The sequence below is a fragment of the Neophocaena asiaeorientalis genome, unplaced genomic scaffold (assembly GCF_003031525.2).
Source record: "Neophocaena asiaeorientalis asiaeorientalis breed wild unplaced genomic scaffold, Neophocaena_asiaeorientalis_V1.1 scaffold65, whole genome shotgun sequence".
NCBI lineage: Eukaryota > Metazoa > Chordata > Mammalia > Artiodactyla > Phocoenidae > Neophocaena > Neophocaena asiaeorientalis.
The window spans coordinates 14,745,677-14,761,182 of NW_020173215.1; the positions used below are offsets into that span (position 1 = coordinate 14,745,677).

The window sequence follows — 15,506 nt, forward strand, 5'->3', positions numbered from 1 at the left end:
GTCCGCCTGCCGATGCAGGGGACGCGGGTTCGTGCCCCGGTCCGGGAAGATCCCACGTGCCGCGGAGCGGCTGGGCCCGTGAGCCGTGGCCGCTGGGCCTGCGCGTCCGGAGCCTGTGCTCCGCAACGGGAGAGGCCACAACAGTGAGAGGCCCGAAAAAAACGATAGCCATAAACCATAGTAATCTCTTTCACACAATGGAGACTCAATAAATACTTTACATAAAATCTAGTAAGAGGAGTCTTTCCTCCTCATTGCCACTTACACACTAATTATGTGCAAAAAATTAAAAGGCAGGGCAACCCATTTATCTCTGTGATCAGCGGATTTAGAGTCATAATGTAGTTTATCACTTCAGAGCCATGCTAGAAAGGACTAGTTCCCGGTAAATGTATGTTCTCTACCACAATTCCAGGTATAAATCTGAAAACATTGCTAGAAACTTACCATATTTCTCAATAAAATAACCATTTCACATGTTTAAATTACATAGTGATTTGCATAATGGTTAAATCAGATAGTATGAAACACTATTTGAACCTCAATTACTGGTTTGCGTATTCAAAATTCTGACAACTCTGGTACTTGGCCAGATCTAATCGGCTACCAATATACTTGCTGCCCGAATTTTAGTCTACCTTAATTTGAACTGTCAACCCTTAAGCATGTTCTCTGAAGTCCAGGCTACTTCATACTGACTCACCTTTGCACCTGTTTCCCTTTCTTGGAAGTTTGTCCCTTCCTCTCCCTTCGCGCTCTCTCTCTCTCTCTCTCTCTCTCTCTCTCTCTCTCCTATAATTACCTAAGGAACACCTACTTATCATCTGAGTCTCTATATAAGCAACATCTCCCTAGATAAATATTTTCTCCTTTCGTCTCTGTCAAATGGGGAAAATAATCTACTATGGTACCAATCACACCATGTTAGTTATTTGTTTACACATTTGACTCAATGACTAGGCAATGGAATCCTGAATACGTCTTATTCATCATGTCAGATGGTGTACCATAGTTGGAACATGGTATAGATATTTCATAAAAGTCAGATGAATTAAGTAACTCTAAAATTCTGTCTTTATCTTACACTGTGCTACTTAAAATTTCCCTTTTCTGGCTGTAGATTATGTGATTTTCCTGTAAAAAGTCAAGTTTTTAGACAAATCATCAAAATAATTCAGTTTCCAAAGTTCTAGGTTAAAAATAGTTCATTCTGAAACATTATATAAATCATCATCAAATCACCTAATCATCAAAAGGATGATTTTTACCAGTAACAAAAAGGAAAAGCAGTCATCCAGCTCCCCAAATTTACAAGTTCCTAGAATATTCTGCACTTATTTATAGGTTTTCATAACTACTTGTTCATTAATTACATTATTCCCTTTAATTGGATAGCTCTGAAAAAGCTCACGTGAATTACTAGAAATAATCAACTTTCAGAGTTCACATCTCATAGCACGTTTGTGAACATCCAAGAGTCCGTTTTAATTTGTATGTATGTTTTTATGAAATGAGTTACCTAAAATACAACTCTATTCTTTTATGCTTTCAGTTTACCAAACAATTTTATATTGGATGTAGAATATACAATAAAGTTATTTACATCTAATTTATGATAAAATCAAGTAAGTTTTACTGTCCAAGAGAATGATGATAGTGAGAAAGCTAATTAGCCCTCACTGAATTCCTTCTTTAGGTCCACTTGTTTAACCATACAACCTTACACTTCATTCCTTATAAATATTTCAGAGTAGTTATGGCTACTTACTTTTCAGGATTTTCCACTTCTTCAGTAACAAAGTTGAGATAAAACCTAAAAAGACATCCATGAATTATAAACCATTAATATATTTTATGATCATCACCCAAAGTTTGAAGTTTTAAATATTTAAAATCAAACTCAGAATCATAAAAACTTTATAAACAAATAACCTAAGATGAAAATCTCCAGCACCCAAAGCTCCCACAATTCATTTTTCTATTAAGCAGTATTTATGGAGCTCTTTTTTATTTCTTAACTTTTTCATAGAGGTATATATAGCACACAAACAGTAAAATGAAAAAATCTTAGTATACAATGATAAATTTTTACATATGTATACACCTAGGTAACTGACAAAAGGATCGAAAGATACAACATTTCTAGCACCCTGGAAGGTCCCCTCAAGGCCCTTTGCAATCATTATCATCTCCTCCACCCTCCTGTAAAGGTAACCACTATTCTGATTTCTACCACTATAGATTAGCTTTGTTCGTTTCATTACAATAGACTAATAATATTTGCTTGTATAACTATTATACAATATTTATTCTATTGTGTCTGGCTTTTTTGCTGGACTTTATGTCTGTGGGTCTCATCCATGTTGTTTGTAGTAATTCATCATTCTTTATTGTTGCTTTTCATTGTATGAATGTAACACTATACGCTCTACCACTGATGGATATTTGAATCATTTCCAATTTACAGCTATTATGAATATAGATACCATAAATATGCTTGTATATGTTCTTTTGGGGACCATGCAATCATTTCTCTTGGGCATATACTCAGAATACGATCACTGGGTCACAGAGTAGACACATGTTTATAGTCAAACTATTTTCCTCCATTTCTGCATTCCTACCAGCAGTGTATGAGATTATCACATGTCAGTCACTGGGGAAATAAAAGTAGAAAATCTATAATCTTTCTTGTCAAGGAGCTCATAGTTCATAGAATGGTCCATAGAGTGGTGTTAGAGCATGCCCAGGTTACCATGGAAGCCAGGGGTGAGGTCTAAACCAGACTGGCAGGTCTTGGAAGGTTTCTGAGAGAAGGCATCACCCAAGCTGAGTCTTCAAAACTGCTTGATGTTTAGCCCCAGTCAAGTGGCGTGAGGACATTCTAGGCAGAGTACAGCGCATGAGCACGGGGGGGTGTGGGAGAGGGGTGTGAGCAACAGCCTAGTACCACAAAGCGTGCCCTGGGAGTGAGAACAGGATGTAGGTACAAGATGGCCTTTGGCTTCTGGGAATCCAGCTTTTAGTAGGCGTGATAAAAACTTGCAGGACAATAGAAGCATGATAATAGCATTTCTTAGTTTTAGGGGATTGGCTTCTGGATATGAACACAGAAGGCACACAGGAAATAAAAATGGGATAAAGGAGAATAAATTCTCAATTTGCACTTTTTTTTTTTTTTTTGGCGGTACGCGGGCCTCTCACTGTCGTGGCCTCTCCCGTTGCGGAGCACACGCTCCGGACGCGCAGGCTCAGTGGCCGTGGCTCACGGGCCCAGCCCCTCCGCGGCATGTGGGATCTTCCCGGACCGGGGCACGAACCCGCGTCCCCTGCATCTGCAGGCGGACTCTCAATCACTGCGCCACCAGGAAAGCCCTCAATTTGCACTTTTTCCTTTCAATGCACTGTTTTCCAATATGCATCCCACCCAAATAACCTCGTCATAAGGCAATGCCTTACGCATAATAGCAATGGTGAAGTTGCTTTGTGTGTGTGTGTGTATTTAGGCAGCTAATTTTAGGCCCACCGTTAGTCATTACACTGTAAGTTGATAACTAAAGGGCAGAACACTTTGAGTATTTCCCCCGGATCCTGGACACTTTTGTCATCTCTTACATGACAAGAAGCATTGGAGGCACACAATATTTCACTTTCCAGTCCCATAGGATTACACATATTACCCTAAATTTATGGCCCTAGAGAAATTCAGATTCCTTTCCCTCACTTTATGACACTACTTATCCCATCCAGGCATGTCAATTGCCTTGCATCCTTGACTTCTTTTTCTAATCTAAAGTGACTTCTCGAGACCATTTAAAGCCCTTGAAGTTCTCTTTCAAGGTTCCAAGATGTAAAATTGAGGTAGACTCCTCAAATAAGCACACAGAGATAACCGGATCATGAAGATGGGAGAACTAAGGGATCGTAACGAAGAGAACTAGACATACAAAGACCTTTCTACTTCTCCATTTCAGAGGCTTAGAAACTTTCCGCAAAGTAAAAAAGTCATATTTCCATTGTATTCCTCTATGCTCTAATTATTCCTTAGAATATAAAATAGCTATTATATAGGTCCACAGAAGCATGGTTCTACAGGGACAAATTCTCTATCATCTAAAACCAAGAGGCTGGAATATTAGCCCATCAGCCTTTAATATAATTAAGGTATCTCACACCTTAAAGCAAAGATGAGAAAACCTGTCTTATTCCACCTTTATTCACAAATAGGCAGTTGATGTTCATGGTTGTAAAACAAAACAAAACAAAACACAAGACAACAGGCCCAAAATGGAGTCGCTTATGCTAAAGCCTCGTGTCACCAAACCAAACTGTAATTCACTTAAAGTTTCAGATCTCCCAGAAATGGAATCTGAAACCAGTCGATTAGGAATTGCATTATCTAAGCATTCTGCCTGACAGACCCCTGCCATCCCCTAAATGGAAATAACTTTGTAATAACTAAGCTGTTTTATGGCTTAGTATAACTTCTTGTTCTCACCGCCTTCTGCCTATAAAAGCCTTCTCTTCTGTACAGCTCCCTGGAGCTCCTTTCTGTCTGCAAGACGGGATGCTGTCAATTCATATCGATTTTTGCTCAAACTCTTAACATTTTAACATGCCTCAGTTTATCTTTTAATAAAGTTCAGGTGTCTAATACTGTAAGGACCATGTTCTTAGTAGAAATATTTGAATACCTGAGAGAAAACAGTAGCAGCAAAGGTGATCTAAAAAGTCAGCAGAGGAGCCAAGTATATGTTTTAATGACTAGAAAGTAAGTTTCTAAAAATAGAGGTTGTAGTTACACCAGGAACGCAAGCAACAATCAATACTTATATCTGGAATATGCACTCTGAGGGATCTGATGTGTTTGCTATAAGCCCAAGGCAGTGGGAAGTACAGGAAGAAAATGAACAAAACAAAAAACCTAAAAAAAAAACCCCACGCAAAAACCACACACACACTTAGAAATATTTCCAGGCTTCTCACTTCAAAAATAACCAGTTCCTTCTAAACAGTTGTTTTAGAACTGGTCTTTTTCCAACAATGTTAAGGCGAGAAAGGAAATATGAAAAAAGAACGCAATTGCAAATATTTTGCCATAGAGAAAAGGAAAGGGCTTGGGACAGGGTGGGAGGTGGGAAGGAGAAAGCTTCTTATTTTGGTCCAAACATTCACTCCTGTGGGAAATACACCTTTATGCTCTCTAAGTCTCCAGCCATGCGTCCACAGCCCGTCTCCTCAAGTTCTCTAGAGAATGTTCATAAGATCCACTGTTCCAGCTTTTCCGTGATTGTGTATAAAAGGCACTGCAAGGCTGGCAATGCATTCTGGTACCCAACCATGTGAATTATTTTGAAACGAAGCTTATTCTTTAGATTCGATTTGACACAATGCTACAAAATAATCCCAGCAGGTGCTTTAGAAAGACTAAATCCACTGAGGATAGGATTTAAAAGGGAGAAAAAAGACAGACCAAAAAAACTATTTTCTATCACACAATTCAAAAAAAAAAAAAAAAAAATCCCACCAAGCAATATTTAGCTTGGGATCAGGATATGGGACTGAAATTGATTGAGTTCCCCTGGGCCACAAGGGAGACTGGCGGACATACTTCTCTGAATGCAGACGTTGGCAATAATACAAAAGTTGTTCTGACCCAACTCTGTGGCCTGGCTGGGTTAATGACTTCTTTCCCCCTAATCATGTTTCCGTGAAGGAGTTTTCATCATTCTGAAAAGGTCCAGCACTCCTCATAAACCAACAGCCTGCTCTATTCAGGTCCAAGGTTTGGCTACGTCTATTCAACACATAGGGGGTGACTTACTAACGGAACAGGGCCTCCCAGACAACAGGGGTCTTGCTGCGTTTACTTACACCCTGGGTGGTTAACTTCTGAGGAAGACAGCTGCTTCTGTCTCCTTGTTTGCAATGCGCCCTACACTCTTTTTTTTTTTTTTTTTTTTTTTTTCCGTTTTTTGCATCAAATATTGTCAGGGCAACAGCACAGGGAGTGGAGGCTCATTTCTGGCACCCAATTTATAATTCCACAACCCAGTCTTGGAATTCCATCACGAAAGACAAAAAAAAAAAGGTCAGAGAGGCGGGATCACATTTGGAAAGTGCCTAAACACCCCCTGCTTTGGGAACTCTTTTAGTCTCCATCTCGTTGCGCTTATATCCAGATATTAACTTTTTCCTCCGGCACTCCAAACCAACAGACTAGTTCTTCTACCCACAGCTCCCCTTTTCTAAGACTGGTGGCCACAGATTAACAAGCAGGTGATTTCTACCTATCCACAAAGCAGCATGCAGGTCGCAGAACAGCCTGTTGGAGACATACGGTTACTTATCTGCCCCCGTACATTAACCATTGGTAACGCGTAACAGTCCATTGAAAATCCCGGCCTTAATTTCCTACACTATGATTGAACCCTCTAGAATACAAGAAAACCAACCGTTTCCTGTTCTTTAACCTAGGATGTGGACATGAGGATTCGACGGGTAAAAGTAGGACCAAAGGTTCACGTAAACCCCATTTACACTGTAAACAGTGTAATATATTTCTAGGCCCAAGATGGAGCCACTCAACCTCCAAACGCCAAGCCACCTCTGGGGTCTATAATTATTTCCTTGTTTCATACTCATTTTCTACTTTTCTTGGCTCCTTACTCTTCATCCTATAAAAGCTTCCTGTCCTCCACCCCGTTTTGCAGTTCTTTGGACTCGTCTGCTATCACCTAAATTGTCATTTCTAATCATTTTAACAAAAGTAACATTTGGGGTTCAGCATCAAAAAACCAAAGATTAAGATAATAAGATCATTCAAAATGAAAAGAGTCTTTATACTTGGAGAGATCTACCAGCCCTCAAAAGCTTACAGAAGTGGAGAAGATTTGCTCGACATAAAGCAGGTTAACCTCAAGATTCAGCACTTACAGCAGGGGAGTGAGTTGGATAGAAGCACACTGTTAAGATTCCGTGGGAACACACGCATGGTACTCACAGGCTAAAGAAACTTCATTCAATAGAATTAATCAAATCTCCCTCGTGATGATCTCCACATTCCGCATTCCTGATTGAATACCGCCAAGCCCCCAACACTTGGCTCTAGCTGAAAGCTTTTGTCACCTCCCCCACTTGCTCTGGTGTCTCTTGGTGACCCTCCCAGGGCTTGGCTGGTGCCCCAGGGTGCCAGAGCTGTGATCAGGCTGAATAGCCATAGAATAGATGATTCTGCTGCTAACCCTGGGAGCACAATTCCGTTCTATTTTTTGTTCAGCCCCACATCGTGCTTTGGACAAAAATGAAAAGACTTTAAAAATACTAAGAGTAATGCTTACACGCAATGGCTATCCAAATATTTCGAGAATACACAAACATTTTACACTAGACGTTTCAGAGCTACAATCTTCTAAGAACTTCAAACATTTTGCTTCAAATACCGTATTAAAATTTTTAGTTCCTGCGCTCTCCTAATTCCCCTCTATAATTCAGTGAGATTAACAGGGTAAAACTATCTTTATATTCCATGCATTAGCTGGAAGGTAAGATCCTAAAAACAAAAGAAACAAAAGGAAATCGTATTTGTATTTGAAATGAATTTACATAATTTTTGAGCTATGTAGTTCATTATTTTTAGACTCATAGAACATTCTCACAGCAACTGTACAACTATCAGCTCTATAAATAATAAAAAAGAAATACTGCTAGTAATTATTCCAAAACAATGAAATTTAACTGCATTACAATTATTTGGATGTTTAAGTAGTATTTTTCTACCCAATGGGATTCCTTGCAATAGTCGCTTCAACTAAATCTTATTAGATCAGTAAAATTTAATTAGGAAAAACAATCCCACTCCCGGCCATGATTATTGTTATTCAAGTTCCCGAACAAAGCAAGACATAAATACAAAGCTTTAATGCTTCAACCAGAATGGCATCACAGTTGGACAGGGATTTAAGGAAATGCACTTGTGGCACAGTGATTTTATTCATCCTTCCTGCATTTTTTTTGTTTTCAAGTGTTGAGGAAATTTTAAGGAATCTGTAAGGTCCTTTAAAATGTAACAGATTATCTAGTACACCTGATTTCACTATCCCGTTTTCTCCTCCCTGCCTTTAGAGTACCATTTTACCTCCTGGGAACATCTTACTCATTTCTGTAACTGACTTATTTCCTTCTCATGGGAAGGGGGAGTAAATCAATTCATCACTATTGGGTACACCTCTGTAGCTTCCGCTGGGAGGCTTTCTGACGAAGTATCAATACTAATCTTTAATTTCTTGTGGCGCTCTTATGCCCTTACCAATCCATACTTACAAGTGATTTGTACTGGTTCTCAAGACCCAGCATTTGTTTCTTTTTTACATTATCAGGTTAAATCTGGTAGTTGCCTTGACTGGAAACCTCAGCCATGTTTGTGTTAAGTTGTGTGCATGGTAATTGGCCTGGTGAAGGGAGCCTCATCATCTTTCTCACTTCAAGTAAAGCACGTCACCTGGATTATCCCTGTTCACGTTTGCCTAGCGCCTTGCTTGGCACTTAAAGTACCTGAAGGAATTAATGAACCACCCAAATCACCTGTTGATAGCGATATCAACTTACCAGCCAGCGTATGCATACATTCCGTAATAAAAAGCCAGTGGCAATCCCATAATACTTGCATCTCTTCCTGAAAAGGCATCTTTAAAGTGTTGTGTTTGCCCTACAATAAGAATAGAAAGATTTAGGACTTTTCAAAGAATTGGTTATTATTCATTCTTTAACCATAAACGTGAATGCGGGGGTGGGGAGGGGGATTGGGAATGAACTATACAGTTTCAGGCCTAGATTTCTTACTCTCTGCTCATTCCCAACTTTATTAATGCTGTATCCATTCTACAGAAGGAGTCCCAAAAGTATACTGATTGCCACTAACACTACCTCACATTTATTTTACTAAAATCATGGCAAAGAGGAAAATGGCATTTCAAAAACAATCTGTTTTTTAAGCATGCCTCTACTCGTAACAGAGTTTGACCAGGAAAGAAGACTGAAGGATAGTCTGTAAACTATAGTTTTTTGGAGTGTGATATAATTCTTAAAAATGATGATAATATAATGTTTGGGAAGAAATATTCAAGGGTCTATCTTCAGTGAGGAGGCATGAAACCCAAGAACCACCTCCTCAGATCATTTAACTTACTGTCTGCTTTCTCCCCATAGTTCATTAGATACCAACAGGGCTTGGAAAACCCTGTGGAACCAATCTGTTCCGCACCCCCAAGCTTCTTTTGTAAAGAAAGATTTATTGGAGCACACTTAGGTCCACTTATTTACCTATGACTGATACTATCGGTCTGCGGCTAATTTCACTCTCCAGCAGAGCTGATAGCTGTGGCAGAGACCAAATGGTGCACAAAGGTGAAAACATTTACTATCCGCCCATTTACGGAGAAAGTCTGCAGACCCTTTCCTAGAGAATGGCATGCTTTCCTTCTAGAAACAGAAAAGAAACTATACTGAACTCTAAAATAAATAGGTTTAAACAAATTTTTGCATCAACACGTGAACTGAGCATTTTTATTTTCTATAAATTTATTTATTTATTTTTGGCTGCGTTGGGTCATCACTGCTGCGCGCGGGCCTTCTCCAGCTGTGGCCAGCGGGGGCTACTCTTCATTGCGGTGCGTGGGCTTCTCATTGTGGTGGCTTCTCGTTGCAGAGCATGGACTCTAGGTGCACGGTCTTCAGTAGCTGTGGCACGCAGGCTCAGTAGTTGTGGCGCACGGGCTTAGGTGCTCCACAGCATATGGGATCTTCCCAGAGCAGGGCTCGAACCCATGTCCCCTGCATTGGCAGGTGGATTCTTAACCACTGCGCCACCAGGGAAGCCCTGGACTGAGCACTTTTATGCATAACAGTTTTCTCTACTTTGTAAATCATAATGGGACTTTTCCGGTATATCTTTTGGATAATTAAAAAATAGAAATTCAGATTTACTTTAGTCAATCAGTATTCAAAGTTAGGCATGAAAAGTCTCTATTTCCCAAAGAAAACAGCAAATGAGATGATCTAAATGGGAAATGTGACTTGTTTCAAAACTGGCCTTCCCGTAAGAAAATAAAAGGCGGATGGGAGGTAGGTGATATACATAAGACCCTTTTTCTCTTCACTCAAATCTCAGTTTTTGCCTGCATTGTACAGACAACAACACATGTATCAATATAACGTGCAAGTTTTGAGACCCAAAATGGAGAATATTGAGTTATCCACTAAATGACTTTCCCCTCAAAGCATCCAATTCCTAAATATAGTTCATTTTTTAAAATGATACTGTCAATTCAGAAATACCTATTTTACAAAAACATCTCTTGTCCTCATAGAAGGAAAATACTGGAAACCCTGTAAAAACATCTGTTGCATATTGCTTTACCATGATCTGTAGTCTACTTGGCCTTAAGGGACAATATTCCTAAGAGTGCAGCACTGAATAATCAATAAAAGATATCAAATTTTTTTTTTTTTTTTTTTTGCCGTACGCGGGCCTCTCACTGTTGTGGCCCCTCTCGTTGCGGAGCACAGGCTCCGGACGCGCAGGCTCAGCGGCCATGGCTCACGGGCCCAGCCGCTCCGCGGCATGTGGGATCTTCCCGGACCGGGGCAGGAACCCGTGTCCCCTGCTTTGGCAGGCAGACTCTCAACCACTGCGTCACCAGGGAAACCCAAAAGATATCAAACTTTGCAAAGACTGAATCCCAAGCACAGATCCTGAAAAGGGCCATTTTGAGAGTATTACGAAAGAGAGGTGTTTCTAAGTTTCAGGAATATTTCGGCTGCATAACAGAGGTCTCACGAAGATGAAAGTTATTATATTCAAAGGAAAGTTTAACAAATCCTCGTAAGAGAATACAGAACACACAGCTAGTTTCTGGATCTCATTAGATTAGAATAAATGCACAATCTGTATAAGTAAAATTTCTCTCTTCTTGAAATTTCATATTAATGCGAGAAATATGTGATAAGTTAGAGACAAAGAGAATCACTGTTTTATAGTAATAGAGTAAATTAACCTGCTAAGAATACTCTCCAAAATATTTAATTTACTTTAAATGTAGTAAAATTCTCAGGTCACTTCTCTGTTAAGTGAGATATAAGGAAACATGGTCACATGAAGCACTGATAATGAAACTGAGCAGGACCCTGTGGGGCCTTCCTGGGGACAGATCACTCCCCATGTCCCCTGCCTCTTGTTTGTAGAAAACCTTTAACCTTCTAGGCCTTCCCTGAGTTCCAAAGAGCAATTTTAATCAGAGAAGTGAGAAAATGCAGAAACAAAGGAAAGCAGTCAAAGAAGACAAGACAAAATAGTCATAGTTTAGCTGTAAAACGAACTCAAGGTCTTTTAGTTACTCCTCAAGGGCTATAGATAACATCCTGAGTCATACCCTTGAGTTGTTTTCCAGATACTAAAATCCCCACCAGGTGGAAGAAGCTAACTGCATGATCACCAGTCTTGTGGCCCCCAAACTGGCTGCAACCTGAGGATCGACAACGCTGACCTCTGTGACCTTACCTGTTACCTCCTCATCAACCAGAGAATGGTGCATGAGCTGATCATGCACCCTGTGTGACCCTCTCCCCCACACTGTCTTTAAAAAGCCTTTCCTGAAAGCCATCCGGAGGTTCAGGTCTTTTGAGTATGAGCTGCCCCTTCTCCTTGCTTGGCCCTGCAATAAACACTGTACTTTCCTTCACCACAACTTGGTGTCAGTAGATTGGCTTTGCTGTGCGTTGGGCAAGCAGACCTAAGTTTGGTTCAGTAACAATATCATAAGTATTAAAGGATCATTCTGTTGTAATGTCAAAAAACAAATCTAAACAATCTATCGTGACCTTTGCTCTCAAGGAATTTGCAATACACTACCACTTGGGTAACCTCACCTCACCTCACACACATATATAAATAAGTGGTAAAAACTGACTACGGTCTTACATTACATCAAAAAGAAAAAAGAAAAGAAAAAAATCTTTGTTTTAAAGGATAGTATATCATCTTTTGGAACCTAAACTAGAACAAAAGAAGGGTCCATGACCCAGAGTTTCTGCACTTTCCGAAAATGGAAGAAATTCCTTACAGAAGTCTAAAGAGTTAGCCCAGAAAAGGAAAGCAGCAGCAAAACAGATTATTTTCCCTACATTTCTGACGGGTCAGATAAAATATGGGCAGGCCAGCTCTGTGGAGGCCAAGGTGAATTTAGAAGAGTGAGCCCACGTCTTCCCTTCAGTGTAAGCTATAGTGTTAAACATCTTCATTGTGTTTACGTTGGCTGAGGTTGCTGGATTTGATGCAAACATTCAGCCAGGAGAGCTCTAAGCTCTCCCACAAGGCTTATTAAATGGACAGCAGCAGCTCCCTTTCCCCAGCTACAGAATGACGAATCGTTCCACTTTTATTACTGTTTAATGCCTCTACCATCAGCAATGATTTTTTTTGCTTAATTTTGGCATTTCCTTTTGTCTTGTGTAATTCTTCTCTTGCCACTTCATTAAATTTCTCTATAAATTCCCTTTCTTGGAACAGACAATATCAATGTAAACATTAAATACTTAACATGCCCAAGTTATATGTCAGTCCTTTACAATTTCATCTCACTTTCTTATTTCCTACCATTGTGCCCATTGTTAGTTAAATAACTCACCTGGACCTCCTTCTCATCCAACAACTTCCCCTGAATCCAAGCAACTGCCTGTGCCTTCTTACCTAGAACAACTGAAACTCTAAATGACATCACCTTCAACCATCTCATCTTTGCTTGTTTAATAGTCAAGTCTATAAGGCAAATACTCCCAGAAAATGGTGTTACATCTCCACAGAAATGCAGATTTTACATTAAACATAATGTAACAATAAAACTTACATTTTTACAGCTATCTTTATTGTCAGATAATAGTTGTCTTTTTGCGAACGCTATTCCCATATCTGACTCTCCTTCTGTCGAGAATCTATTCTCAAGGTAAAAGGAATGATAACCGTAAAAGAATTATTCATCATTTTTCATTATTTTCCAGATATCTTTTTCTCTCTAATCTTTAATACTGTGGTTGAACTACTTTAAAGGAAAAATAAGAAGACATATTTATCTGTAGTTAAAACTAATGGCTTATTTTTCTTTCCCCCTTTGTGTTTTCGCTACAAATAGTTTAGACCAAGAGAAAATTCACTGATGCCTTATTTTGTTGCTTGGCCCAGTCTTAATCCTCTTGTTGCCATTCAGCTGTAAATACCAACTCAACCCCCAATGTTGCAGGCTTTCAAATCAATTAGATGACAGTACAGAGTCTAAGTTCCATGAGCAGACAGTCTAATTAAGGGATTCTGCTAGTACAAGCGAAAGTTAGTGTCAGAAGAGACCAAAAGCAGAAACGTATTTTAAAAAGCATTTACTTTTCAGTCCCTACCTTTAATTAGCTGCATCACTCCAGGGACTATAATTATCAGAATTGCTGTGAGCTTGCAAAAGGTTAGGAAAATCTGGATCCGGGCGCTCCAGCTGACACTCATGCCATTTAGGACCATCACCACAGCTGCAAACAAATAGATGAAGTTAGAAAAGGTGAATCATCATTGGTATGAAGACGTCTTAGGTTGTGGCTCTTCAAAGTGCCATCCACGAACCAGCAGTGTTGCCATTACCTGGAAGCAGTTGAGAAATGCTTAATCTCAGGTGCCACACCAGCCCTAAGGACTACAAATCTGTATCTCAGCAAGATCTCTAGGTGACTTTTATGCACACTGAAGTTTCAGAGGCTTGGATGAAACCTGTGAACAGTAAGAAGTTCTCTCTTGTTCTTTGTATATGTCAATAAGAGTGGACATATACTGTAGCGCCCTAAGAATCATATAAAAATACCTTCTAAGCAAATCCCGAAGTCATCACGTGCAATGAGATTGTTGAATGTGACTCTTCAGCTTGATACAGCTGGCAACTCTTTCCTCGTTCAATGATTGCGTCACCTGCCAACTGGGCAGCACACTCAAGAAGGGGCAATGTGTGATTCTTCACCGTCAGGACTAGCTGTAGACAGCACTTCTTGCATTTCCTTTCCACGTTCCAATCAGCACAGTCAGGAGTGACTTTCATCCTACCCTAAATGTATAGGCTTCCCAGATACGTTTTGGAACTTGAAAAAATGTTACAAGGGATGAATCCAAAAGAGTTCCCAGATGCACAGTGGGTCTGAAGCCAGCAGAATTTCCCTCTCTTGGTGGCACTGTCCACAGTGTCCCGAGTAGTATTCAACTAGTCACTCTCCCCACACTGTGGACCATGAGAACCTTGAGGGCAGAACAAGCATTATTCATCTCTGTCTTGCTAGTATCCAGCTTCATCCCTGGCCCAGGAAGATCGTCAACATGGTTTTGTTGAATCAATGAATGAGCTGGATCCTCAGTTTTAAAAAGCCAACTTCAGCCAAAGAGGAATGAAATGAATGGCGATATTCTCAAACCGTGCCTCCTATACTCTGCTGGAGTGACTTACTCTAGACAGTGGATTTCAACTTTACGCTCCTTCTAAAACCTTATGCTTAAGTGTTACTTGCTCCCTCCCCCACTGCCCAAAAAGCTACTTCATACCTGATATCTGTAGTTATTATCTATAAGCTTTATTTTTAAAAAGGTGTATTCTCCCTAAACAAATAACAAAAATGTATGAAAATACTTCTTGGAGGATAAAACCAAACACAGAATTCTTACAGTTCAGGCTGCAATAGGAAGCTTTCCATATGTACAATAATGAGTCATCTTCATAGTTCCAATTGCCTGATACAATCATTAGCTCATTTCAGAATTTAAGAATTGGAGCCAATGTATCAACACAATGTATAATAGCAGAATTTTTAAAATAACCTAGCCCCCTAAAGGAAGGCTAATTAAGGTATACCTTTTTAAGGGTTTACTACGCAGCCATGTAAAATCATGACGCAGTTAAATATTTATTCCACGAAAGATTGTTCATGACGTTTTACTGACCAATACAGCAAATTACAGAGAGATGGGTAGATAGAAAGATAGATAAAGACACAGAGAGAAAGGAACGGAAAAATTCTGAATGAGTGTTTACTAACACATTAACAGAAGGTATCTACAGATGATAGAATATTGAATAATTTTCAAGTTTAAAAATTTATTTTTCTACATGATTTCAAATAATTTTTATAATGAACATGAAGTATTAAGTAAAAAAATCAATAAAAGCAATTTTCATTTTTGAAAACAACTCAAAGATGGGAAGAATGAGGGACCATGAAAAGTTAGATACGAGGTTACCAATGAAGAAATGTTTCAAAGGAATAATGATGAGAATGGTTAGAAAGGCTGGAGCCCTGAATAAGCTACAGGGGAAGCTAAGAGAAATATTTTATCTACGTTTGAAGCTGGAAACATGAAGAAATAGACAGGTCTATTGTTAATCACCAAGTGCATTATTTTATCAGTGAAAAGATAAAAAATAATTATTTTT

The 15,506-nt window shown here is 39.4% G+C and overlaps 1 protein-coding gene across 9 annotated transcripts in view; it reads right to left on the reverse strand.

Annotated features, from left to right (window-relative positions):
* SLC7A11 (solute carrier family 7 member 11) overlaps positions 1-15,506 on the reverse strand; it is a 182,836-nt gene that overhangs the window by 153,963 nt on the left and 13,367 nt on the right. For all 9 annotated transcript variants that reach the window (XM_024745096.1, XM_024745095.1, XM_024745097.1 and 6 more), the window contains exons 4-6: positions 13,444-13,569; positions 8,608-8,707; positions 1,769-1,813 (exon numbers count right to left, since the gene is read on the reverse strand). In XM_024745096.1, coding sequence (XP_024600864.1) covers positions 1,769-1,813; positions 8,608-8,707; positions 13,444-13,569 — 271 coding nt within the window. The remainder of the gene's footprint in view (positions 1-1,768; positions 1,814-8,607; positions 8,708-13,443; positions 13,570-15,506) is intronic.